General features: G+C 38.4%; 2 protein-coding genes across 2 annotated transcripts in view; one reads left to right on the forward strand and one right to left on the reverse strand.

Moving 5' to 3' along the window:
- Positions 1 to 12920, forward strand: part of gtpbp2a (GTP binding protein 2a) — a 76090-nt gene that overhangs the window by 51200 nt on the left and 11970 nt on the right. The window contains exon 3 of the mRNA XM_088086979.1: positions 4016 to 4118. Coding sequence (XP_087943105.1) covers positions 4053 to 4118 — 66 coding nt within the window. The 5' untranslated portion in view covers positions 4016 to 4052. The remainder of the gene's footprint in view (positions 1 to 4015; positions 4119 to 12920) is intronic.
- Positions 9993 to 11268, reverse strand: LOC121954702 (otoraplin-like). The gene is made up of 4 exons (XM_042502370.2): positions 11061 to 11268; positions 10792 to 10931; positions 10395 to 10505; positions 9993 to 10258 (listed from the first exon to the last, which is right to left on the reverse strand). Exons 1-4 carry the CDS (start codon positions 11173 to 11175, stop codon positions 10235 to 10237), a joined length of 390 nt encoding a protein of 129 aa, XP_042358304.1. The 5' UTR covers positions 11176 to 11268; the 3' UTR covers positions 9993 to 10234.

Below are 12920 nucleotides of genomic sequence, written 5' to 3' on the forward strand. Positions count from 1 at the left end.
GTTGCCCTAGTCACTGCAATGTGTCCCACGATGTTGGCCCTCATTGACAATAGTCTGCATTTTTTCCACCAACTCAGCATGATGGGCACATTAAGGCACAGGAGAAAAATGAGAAAACAAAGTGCTAAAATCAAGAAATCTGCCATCTGCTGGTATAGAGGGGTATTACCGTTCTCACAGCTGCAGATCATGCTTTTCATTGGACTTGTAATGATGTGGCCTGTTGGAAATTGTCTTCATGTGTGCTAATCAAGCTGCTGATGACTGACCAGTTGCACCTGTAAGAGTGACCTATAATACGTATGGTGCACCAGTATGCATGCCTCATTATGGACTGAGGAAAGTCCAACATGGGCTGAGCTGTTTACACATTGTTTCACTATCTGTACAGCCCTAAAACATGAAAAACAGAGATATTTGAAATTCAGTCTTCGGTCCGAATCTTTTTTGTTCTCTATGCAAGTCTGTCTTTGCTACCTTGTAACTTTTTGGCAAAGACACAAGCTATGTGAGGTGATGCAGCAGGCTGCTTTCACCGTCACTTGTTCTCTGATATTGTGCTTTACGCTGCCAGCGTGCATACAAAGCATCAAAATAGAGCTTTTTTTTAATCACAAAAGGTGCCAGTGGAGGATCCCTCCCAGTCCTCCCAACAAAGGTCCAGGCTAAGCCCCAAATATTCTCAAGTCCTAGAAACACCCCAGCCCTGCGCACACCTGACTTGTGTGTGGCTGCTGCAACCACAATTTTGGCCTAATAAAGATGAGTGCGGACAGCAAACATTAAAAGGTGGAAACAGGCAATTTAATTTTGTTATATACCAATAAATATAATTAATATTTGTTTATAATTGGGCCCCTGATCTCCTGTCATTTTGCTAACGTGGCCCCCAGGCAAAGCAAGTATCCTGCTGTGCAACCTCAGAGACATGTTATTTGTATTAAGCAGGATGTTGTTTTATTCTGAACCTCAGTTGTCATCCTCACATTAATGTACACGTGTTGATGCAGATAACCCCCCTACAACATGCAGTAATGCCTCTAATGTGTGCATGCACGTGCTCTGTTTATACCACACTGTTTCCTATGATTTGAAACTTAACAAATGGAGTAATACATCACCATTTTTTTATAATGAGAAGTCCTATTACAGCTGTTTTTTTCTAAAATCACTGTCAGTCTTGTCACTCTCTGGCAACAAGTTTTAGTTTGCTGCAAGAGTGAGATATGGAACTTGAAAGAAACAGGACGAAACCTAATAGACACAGAATTACGCAGCGTGCTGACACAGAACAGCAAGATTCAACAGTCAAAATGAGCTGCTATTCTTAAAAACTTACTACAAATAGTAATTCAGTCATCAAGAGTCACTGCAGCAGAGCTTAGAAGAACAAATGTGCTGTGCTTGTTATTCAGTCACTTCTTAAATGAAAAATATTTATTGAATTTTGAGTTATTCTCTTACGATGGTGTGTTAACAGTCATTATTTAGAAGTAATGAGACATTTACAGCCATTCTTTCCCCTTGTTGTGTATAACAATGGCCATTCACTTCAAACTGTTATTGCTTAATACAACTTATGATGCTTATTACTTAATTAAAAAACATGTTTGTATGATTGCTACTTCTAAAATAAATAAAAAAACATAGCACAGAAGAGTATTATGTATTTTAAATGATGTCAGCAGACAGTTTGCTTTTAAAACATTAAAAAAGCAAGAAATGAAACACAACACAGCAAATGTTCCCATTCAAAACTCCACACAGGAACATTTTGTTGTGTGTTCACCCACATATGTGAGCGGAAACACACTGAGAGATCCTGCAACACACAATTTTGTTTCACCACTTAATTGCCTTACTTAGCCTCACTGCTTTTGTAATGGGTAATTGGTTGTCATGACAAACACTCAGTCTATTTATAGCTCAAAGGCTTGTGCAAAAAAACCAACTCAATAATAATTAAATAATCATTTGAAGACAGGATGTAGAAGATTTCTGATGCAGGCTTTCCGCAACTCCAGAGGCTTTAGCTGGTCATTTCTCTTCTCCCAAAATAATCTATCAGTCTGGTGCAGGGAGACTCTCCAGGACAAAATGGACCCCCAGCTTTTGGTTACATGCAATAAAATAGTCACTCTCATTGTGTGAAGTGGTTTTCTTTGTGAGATGGTAGACGTGCCGTCATGACAAATGAGTATCAAACGCAGCAGACTGCAAGACCAGTTCTCCAAGACCTCCAGCCATGTTTTACTTAAACACATGTATTATTTATATTACAAGAGCGTGAATAGATGAGACTGTGAGGTATCTGTGACCTCCAAGTCACAATCATGCAACTGAAGTGATGAATAAAGGATTTCTTTTGTTGATAGTCCTCAGAGAGCTTTATTGCTTTCAGTTTGCTCAGCGAGGTTAGTAGATGTCTTCATAAATGAATTTTTCAAACCTTTGTGAGATGCAGACATGTTTTCAGGACTACCTCTTTTTCTGTTATAGACGGTTTTCACTGGTTTAATGAGATAGGGTGATCTGAAGTGTTTGTTCTCTGAAATTGGAGTGTTTGTTAGTTTGCCACTTTACATAACAAACACCAACAGGAGTAGCCCAGCAGGTGTGCAATGGAAAAGTGGCAAATATCCAGCTTTCTTTTTAGAGGTGCTATTAAGTGTATTAGGTCAAAAAATATGATTAAAAGCTTTTAAATTAGTAGTAATCGCTTCTTGGCCACTTAAGAGCAACAGAAAAGCTTTAAACACTACAGTGACACACAGTATATGAGCTATAGTTCTATAGTTGTTGTGATGAAGATGTTAGCAAACAGCTGCCTATAACAGACACTTTAGTAAATAAACTAGCCCTGTATTTAAAATGTTACTGAAGAAAACATATCTGTATTATCAGGAAAATGTACTTAAAGTATTATGCATGAAGTAAAGTACTCAGTGCAAGAAACTATAATTATTATATGATGATATATTATATCATATCAATTATTATTAATCATGCATAAAAGGTCTATTGTGTGGGATTAAGGGACATCTATTGGCAGAAATGGGAGATATATATAATTCATGACTATGTTTTTATTAGTTTGTAATCACCTGAAAACAAGAATTTTGTTTCGTTACCTTAGAGTGAGCCGTTTATATCTACATATGGAGCTGGTCTTCCTCCATGGGGTCTACCATGTTATTTCTACAGAAGCCCAGAATGGACAAACCAAACACTGGCTGTAGACAGGGCTATTTGCATTCTTGCATTGGCCACCATAGTTCTGCCACTAAATTGTACACAATGGATTTTTCATGTAACCAACTTATTGCTTTAGTTGGTTATGGTTGGTTAAGTTGTTTAAGCTAGTTTTTAACTATATTGAAAAACAACTGTCATTTTCATTGTGGATTAATCTGCTGATTATTGTGTGTAAAAATATTTTCAAAGTAACAAGTAACTAAAGCTGTCAAATAAATGTAGTCAAACTACAGTATGTTCCTTTGAATTGTTGTGGGGTGGAAGTAGAAAGTGGAATTTAAAGAAAAGACTCAAGTAAGTACCTCCAACTTGGCGAAGAACCTTGACTTATTTTGGCTGGCTGCGTGTGACATGTTGAGTTGGCTCTTAAGCCAGATTCACTGAAAATGCATGGACATTATACCAGAAAACACTGTATCTGGTATAACTGTCTATTATTGGTTTGTATATTATGAATTGCACTTTGTATAATATATATTTTGTTCTATGGACGTATTAGACTTTTTTTTTGTATTGTTATCGTCAATGTCTTATAAGCCCATGTGGGCAATTAAGTGCATGACATTTAAATACATTAATCAATCAGTCAATCAATGTTAAAGGACAGTGCTCGGGTAAATGTACTTAGTTACAATTTACGCATCTAACAGACGTACATCAATACATCACAGGGCTGATGCATAGAGACAACCATTCACACTGACATTTACAGGCAATTCAGAAATGCCAATTAACCAAACCTGTGTGTTTTGGACTGCAGGAGGAAACTGGAGCACCCGGATGAAACCCAAACAGACATGGGGGGAACATGCAGACGGCCAGCAGGTTTAAACCCAGGACCTTCTTGCTCTGAAGCCATAAATGTAAGTCCAACTAACTCAGGCCTGACACTTTCATGTGTGTTTTACTGCAACATCTTATATGAGATTATGTGTTGCTGCATTGTCTTGGAAATCTAAATCTCATAAGACGACATTTGGCCGAATAGATTCCTGTAGATTTCATTCTCTTATTACTTATCCATACAAATCATATCAATATTTTAACGTGGTAGTACATGAACTGACTTGTCATCAGGAGGTGGAGGAGGAGGTGGATGGCATGTCACCTATGGTGAGACAGATACCAAACAGCAGACCACTGTTCCAGACCAACAAACAAAACCAACTGTCTTTAAGTGAGGCATTTCTAAGTTTCCATCAGCTTTTTAGTTTCCAATCATGGGTGTTTTGTAGCAAATCATCAGTTGGGATAGTTCCACAAAAAGCGGTTGTGTTTTACTAAGACATTGCTGCTTTTCCTGCAGTAATTTTTGCTCCCTAAACAAGGTATTTTAAGCTAAAATAAAATCTTTTCCTCACCATAACCAAGTTGTTTTTGTGCTTTAACCTGGCCACACCGGAAACCACAGCATCCTTAAAACACAAAGTTTCAACATAATGTGCAAATGTAACCATGGTTTGCAAGAACGTTTGATACCAACATTTTTTTCTGGCAATTGGCTTGCAGTCATGCGCTTGAAATGAAATCCATTTGATTGTGCATGATCATGACTTTTTTAAGGATGACATTTGACTAACGACATTTTAGCCAGTACAATGTTTGTTGTAAAAAGCAAATTAAGAGTGGAGAGAGTCTGACTGACAAGATAAACCTTAATCCACTGATCCACCTAGAGACGACAGTCATTTTATTATTAGAACGAGCCACTTACTCGACCTTTAATTATGTATTTATCACCCTGTACCTGTCACTAATACGTCAAACTAGTCTCTGAATGGGGTCTCTTGGATTTGCATCTGTTAAGAAATTACAGGCTAATGGCTGTACCTAATTTCCTCGTGGTATCATTCATTTCCTGTAGTTTTCTTTCAGCTTCATGACCTTTTCACCTACAAGACCTTTAACAGCCAATTAGATATGGTTACAAAATGCATCCCTTGGATAATGATTGAAGGTCTTTTTACACACTGCTGAGCTCACAAACACCCACACCCATTGTCACACACACACACACACACACAAGTGCACACAATGCACACGCACACACACACAACACCTCTCCCTAAATCTCGCGGTAACCACGGTGACAGGCAAAACAGAGAGGAAAAAGAATAAAAGGAAGTTGATTTCCTTGGATGGGGAAGGTCAGGAGAGGGTTGGGGTTTATTCAGGTGTGCTAGAAAAAGGGGGAGACTGTAGGGATGAGGAGGAAAAATGGAACAACATGAAAATCATCAATACCTCACTCATACTTTCAGTTTTCCTTTTACTCACCCCCGCTAAGCCACACTTTTTACGAGACATTAACACTCTTCACTGGAGGAATATGTTGTTCCTTTTCTTCCAAAATACAGGTTAAAATGCCTTCTCAAATTCATTTTCTTTCCTTTACCAGAACACAGCAGCAACCTTCAAGTATTAGATACAACCATGTCCTGAGTTGTTTGGAGGGTTGCACACACAAGAAATGAAATCAATGGTTTCTTTGTGTGGTTGTGTGACAGAGAAATTGGGTGGAATTACACCAGCTTGTGCAATTATATGAGTCAGAGATATAACAGACAGAGAGACGAGGAGAACAAGAGAGGAAGATAGATAAACAGTGAAACATGAAAAAAAAGAGTATTGGCGAAGCCGCACTTTCTTTTTTTCGATTAAACACCTCTATTGTCACTTGAACACCCCACTACATGGCTGGTTGGCGGTCACACATTCTTGAGACAAAACTGGACTGACAAATACATTTACAAATGTAAAGAATATTAATCAAGTGAGAAGGATGCTGCTGACCCTCGGGCTTTGGCGGTGATTGATTCGTGCTGACTGATGGATTGATTTAGCTCAAACAAGCAGTGAACTGGCATTTTCTGACACCCATGAAGAAAATCTGCGCTGACAAACCCTATCACTCAAGCACCTCCAAGGCACTACTGATTAAGTCAGTCACACAACAGACACATGCATACTTTTTCCTCCAGTCATGCATGACATAAAGTCCTCCATCACTCTAGAAGACAATAAATTACATTTTCTGTCTGTCTTTGTCCTGAGTAAAAACCTCCTCTAAGGGGGACAAAGCCCCTTGTTGGGAAAGAAATGTGCTGTTTTTCTGAAAAAACTCATCCCATGTTCAGGGACCAATATATTTGCACTTTAAAAGTTCCTTTAACTTCAATCTTTTTCATTCCCACACCAATTCTGCTCAATATAAGGCATTTTTCCAAGCTATACAAGACTCATTTTTTCCAGTACACTGCCCGGGGAGGGCACCGACTCGTCAAATACGGCCACTTTGTTTGTCGACCTTCAAAGTATGACGCACTAGGTACCCCTCCTGCGTCAATTTAATGCTTGTTACATGCATTTTGAAAATACACCTCCGTTTTTGCAGGATATGTACAGTTTATGCTCGTAAACTGCATACGACCTTTTCCAAATTAAATTCGAATGCAGGTAAAACACTTTCTTTTTAGGTTTATTTCTGTAGTTTGGGCAACAAAAGCACATGGTTAAGTCAAGAAAAAAAATGTCACGGTTTAGCTTAAAATACTATTCACACCCCTTCACATTTTCTAGAGGCTTAAAGTTACGCAAACTTAAGGGCAACATCACTTGAATGAAAGGTTGTGTGCAAGTCGTCACTACAATCTTTGAGTTAGACCCCCCCGCTCCTCCACAGCTCTAAGCACTCATCTAGTTATGGTCACTTCTGGCTCCAAAGAACCAAGATGATGACAGCCAAAATACCAAACTTGAGGTTTCAAAATGGCAGTCCACCGGTTTGAATCTCACATATTTTGTATCAGTTTTTAACTGCCTTTTGATGCATTGTTACAACCCTATACAGTACGTATCATGGTGCCTCGAAGGATGCCTCTGTGCAACAGTGTCAGACGCCGAAGTACCCTGAAAAAAGGCGACATTTGACATAATGAAACAAGCATATGTACCTCTCTGGTTAGAAACAAAAGAAAAATCAAGAGGAGGAGGTAAAACAACATTAGGCAGCATCGGGGGGTCTGGCTGGGCTTCTTTGCCCAGGCCCCCCTCCACAGTTTAGGATTGTTACTGTATCCAGGAACTTCTCTCACACAAATGTTTGTGAAAAATGTCTTTTGCTGATTATATTCTCCCCCTCTCCCCTTTTGTGTAATTGCTCCATCTTAGAAAAACAATCTGCTACAGTTTTTGGAATCCAGAAGTCATTCAACTGTTCTGATTAGTGACCCTTTTTGTTTCACAGTATCACAGGTCCTTGCATCACACAGGCATGCCAGACGTGACTTTTTGGGATGTTAAAAAAAAGGGACTCTTGTTCACCCAGTCTAAAATGTCATGCTCAGATGCTAACCAGACCTGAAGCTGTTGATTTCTCAGCTTTGCAGTGTGCTGTGCTGCTGGGTGTAGAAGTGTGGGTGTGACATCGGATGGAAAAAAAAAAAAAAAACGTGTCTACTGTGGCCTGCGTTTGGCAGCTGCTCCTTTAAGCTCACACACAAGAAACACACACACAAACGCACACATATCAATCTCTCCTGTCACGATATCCCTGCCTGTCACCATGGTAACACCCTAAAACTACAGCTGTCTGATGGAGGATTGACTATAGACAGGAGTAACTTGCTGTGATTTGTGTATTTTGAGGATTTGCCAACTCATGCACAAACATAACAGCAAAAGATGCTGAGCTTTGGGACAATTTTGGTAATAGCCATTGAATTCAGCATCTTGTTCCTCAGGACATACTGTGTAATGGCACCAATTTCATTCCAATATTACCACATATTGAGACAGATGTTATTTTTTCTGAACTGCAATGACTTCCAGAATTGCCTCAGGAAACACTTCAGCCTTCTCTTCTCTTGTGAAATTGTCCCCACTCTAACAGACCCCTCAGACATGCCTGGGGTATGTTTTTGCTGAGTGACATTTCGTGGTAGATATCCCCATATGAGACAGGTTTATATTGATCCCGGCTGAGAAGGGGACAGGAGATTGATCGTAATGTGTGACAGCCCCATTTCCCAAACTCGTAAGCCTGCCTCTCTAAGAACGCCTCAGGTGAGACAGAAATAAACTAATGAAAATGACCTGATGACAAATCAATGTGTGCTGCAGTCATGTAAGAGACTTCCTGAGACGCCAGAGAAATTAACTGTCAGCTCTGCGCAATAATAACTACATTACTGAGTCTTTCTTTATCAAAATGAAACATATTTGGCTCTGATAATCCACTGTCGTAAATAGAGAACATTTGATTGAGATGTTATATGCACCACTGTATCTGGGTGAGTGCTGTGACGCATAAAGATACTGATCATTCAAAACCAATCAGAAAGCGATTCAGATCATCCTTTGGAAAGAGTCTTAACTGTGACAATATGTCAGGCTGTGTTTAATCATGATAGATCTCTAGAAGCTGCATGTGTGAGAAAGACATACATATTTAGATTTAGACAAGATATACAAGATTTATAGGGATAGTAGATACAAAATAATGTAAAATCAAAATCAAAGCTACCAGGATCATATTACACTAAGTGGTACTTTGCAGCCTTTTTGAGCCTTTAAGGAGGTCTGGCATGGGGACTTATATATTTCAAAGCAACATGACACATCTAAATGAGCTTTTAGCCAAACTGCATGTGTGCTGATCTAAAAGCCCCGCTAAATTAATGCTGCCATGTGGTCAAACACAGAACACATCATCAGGAAACAAGCGTCATAAGTCGTAATCAAATAAATGAGGATGGACACACTGTAGATTAAACTGCAGGGTGGTAACGGGGAACTTTGATCATGCAATCTTATGTAATTCACCTTTGTGAAAGTATTTATCGAGTAATGGTTACTCTCTATCTCTTTAATGAGATCAATCCAAGCGGTTCATCACTGTCTCATACATAGAGGAAAAAAGCGTCATCACTAAATAAAACACTGAACACTTTACAAATACTGTTGTTGTATATACTGCTGTCATGTCATTTTGATGGATGTTTAAGGAACGGTCTGTGATTAGCGATAGGTGGGCAGATTCTTCTCACAGTATCACTTCTGTTGAGTTAATAAATATAAATGTATTGAATCTCTTGGCTTACTTTTTACAAAACATGGCTGCAGTTTTTCTATAGCCCTTTTTATGCAGACATTGTGCTATAGAGCCGGTACAAAGTCCCTTCTTTATGTCGCCTTTGCATTTTTACACAGACACAAACAGCGGTATCATTCTGCTGTAAGCTCTGAATGGTTTGTACTGTGGAATTAGTTTCCCCAGTTGCTTTTGGGTGTAAGAGAGGGGATTATGGCACATTAATTATCTATACAGTTTTAAAGAAAATAAAATATTATGTTTTATCTAAAAATAGCTAACATGACTAATTAGGTTTAGTAGAGAATTAATGGATTTCATAAGGCAATATGTGTTTGTGCAGTTATTCTACTGAAAGACTATATTTCTTTTAAAGGAGAAAAGATAAGCAGCAGACTTCTCTCCCTGCTGCTTCAGAATGAATCGTAACAGTGTTAAGAAACCTTGACACTGTTATGAAAAGGCTACATAGACATTACAAATTGAATTTGATGATAACAGGATAATATTTTCACAGCAAATCAAAGTAAGTTTCCAGACATTTCACCAGAAATGTACAATAAAATTGCAATAACCCATCCATAAAAGTCAAATTAGCAATCTGGAAAACAAATTCTCATGTTTTCATATAATCAGCATTTTGGACTGACTTGAAAAAGTGTTTATTGAGCAAAGTGTCTTTGTGAAGACAAAGCAAGACAGATAGGTGTCAGACCGTGGGCTAAAGAGGGCTGAGAGTGTCCAGGTTTTGTTCCTAGTGGAGACAACACCACAGGATGTAATGGTCTGACACACTGGCTCGAGATAGAAGCTGTCTTCTCTCCTTCATAAAAGCCAGAGTTACTAAAAGCAAGACTTGAAAGGAAAGTGGCTTCAGTCCGACGCGTCTTAATCACAGTAGAAGTCATTGTTCTGAGGAAAAAGGCAAAACATAGTTGAGATAAATTAGATAAATGTTGTATTTATTATAATTGAGATAAATGATCATTCATAAGATGAATGCTGTATTCATCTCTGATATTGTCCTAGAAAAGACACAAATACTCACAGTTGTGGGAATCTGAACTGTCTCCTGTGTAAACTTCAATGTCTCCTTCACAGTAGTTGCAGGAAAGTATCCAATGATGCCCATCTGGTCCACATAGCGCTCACTGTAAACCTGCCAGTGAAAATAACATGCCCTCTCTAACAAATCAGTATGCCCCCCATTATATATGCTGTGTACATTTAACCTTCCTTACTGGACTTGAAATAATTGAAAAGCTTTCTTGTTTCAGTGTGAATGAAATTAATTATTTAACCAAATGTCTTTCTTGGCATTTTTTTCTTGTCAGAAAGTCCAGATAGTTCTCATTAGTTAGTCACAGCTGCTGCATACCCTGCCATGTATTTCAAAATGTAAGCTGCACTCATTATGAATAAACATGCAAGAAATATTCACATACACTTCCAGACCAGAAGACTCCGGCGCCCTCCTCTGGTACGAGTTTAGAATACACATAAACCATCTGACCCTTCCTGATGTTGATGAATCTGCAGTCAGGAGCAATGAAGTCATCCAAGGCTGTGGCCATGGAGAGAACATCTAGTAATAATCAGAAAACAGAAGAGCAAAGACAAATATAGAAGAAAAAAGTTATTAAGTGCATGCATTTTATTGCATGATTTTAAAGTTTACACACTAATCATGCTTCTCTTTAATGCTCTGACTTACGTGAGCACTCTGCATCTCCACAAATCTTGTTGTCGGCTAGTTTATCCATATGAACGGCCCTGGCAGTCTGGTGCAGAAGTCCCACACAGAGCAGGATCACCAGTGAATAACTCATGATGACCGAGAGAGCAGAACCAAGGCAGCGTTGTGTGTGTGTGCGGATGTGAATGTGGAAGTTTGAAGGAACTTAGGGCTGTAAATATCCCAAAACACTTCTCTCGGCCAGGACTAAATGGGCTGAACCTCTACATCAGAGGTCTCCTGACCAATCAGTGCAGAGTTTCAGACATGCCACACTTTGTAGTACTCCCACAGGGGAGTTGGCTGAAATCTTGGTCTCTTTGCGGGAACAAGCAGTCACAGTTCATGTGAACTGTTTGTCTTTAGCTCTGTAAAAAAAAAAAAGCAAGTCTGCGCATAAAGTAAAGCATGTTGTTCTTTAAACAGGTCTTTGAGTAAGTGCCATATTTTTGCACAGACTAAAATGTCCTATCCAAGAAGCAGTGTAATTACTTTTTGGGTATTTTATGTAACTTGAAGTAAAATCTAAAGATCATCTTGAGTGGAGGTGTAACTAATCTAAAATGAGTTTGGAAAATGTTGAGCTGGGTTTCTTAGTTATTTGTCTAACATACACTTAGCTCTGACAATGCTCTGATGTAATTCTTTTTTTTTTTAATATATATTTTCTGGGCTTTTTCAATGCCTTTATTTGATAGGAGAGTGATAGCGTAAAGGGGGGAGAGAGAGAAGGGATGACACACAGCAAAAGGCTAAAGCCAGACTCAAACCCATGGCCGCTGCAGTAAGGACACAGCAAATGTACATGGGTGCCTGCTCTACCAACTGAGCCACCGGGCACTCAGCTCTTATGTAATTCTAATAGCCTGACATAAAATATATGTCAAACAAAATCATTTGAAATGGAAGAATTGCAAAATAAAAAGGAAAAAATAAATAAACTTAGGCTTAAAAAGCTGAAAAAATCACTCTGAAATCGCATGTATTGTGTCTTGGTGGCGACAGCTAGTTCCCAGTTTAAATCTAGACTGGTAATTAACTTTGTTAAAAGTTTAGGTCACCCACTAGAATATTACTGGAGTAAAAGTCTTAAAGTATATGATATTTTATTTACTTAACAATAATGGTAATAATTGTATGATATTAAATGTAATTAAGTATCAAAAATGGGGTCATATATAAAAGCAATTTTTAAAATAATGAAATGTATTTATCTGCAATTTACACCACCTTTAAAGGGGAGCTTATATTACACTCGGAGAAAAAAAGGTCTCTTTTTTTGACAAGAACAAAGACCCACTTTTTTCACTGTAAAAACTATTGCCAATATATTTATTAGTCATTTATAACTTCCTCTGAATTAGTCAGATTTTGCTTTGCAACCCTCTGTGCCCTCTCAAGTGCCTCGAGAGGAGTTTGGACCAATGTGATGCATGATTTTGAGCAGACACCTGATGGCACTCTTGTCCCCTAACTATGCTTACTAAATTGCACCACTCAATGTCTGTCTGTTTGGTAGTAGCCAAGTTGTTTCCAAGTACAAAAACAGTAACTGGCAAAAACAGTTTCATAGGGCCAGTATTCTGCTGTAAAACTGTACGGTAAAGATGATAATGTTAAGAAGTATAACGCTGGTGTATAAGCCAAACTAAACACAATGTTGAGGAATAGGCCTTCACCTTTTAAGGGTGTATTATGCTGAAACGAAAGTGAAAGAACATCAGCTACATCAAAATAATCACAATGAAAGCATGTCCTTTGTGGTAAACTAATGAACAAAATCATTTTAAACATAAACCAGGGTTTTGCATTCTTCCTACTACTACTATTATTATTATT

Source organism: Plectropomus leopardus, chromosome 13 (genome assembly GCF_026936395.1).
Source record: "Plectropomus leopardus strain MGB_pleo_1.0 chromosome 13, ASM2693639v1, whole genome shotgun sequence".
In the NCBI taxonomy this organism is placed as follows: domain Eukaryota; kingdom Metazoa; phylum Chordata; class Actinopteri; order Perciformes; family Serranidae; genus Plectropomus; species Plectropomus leopardus.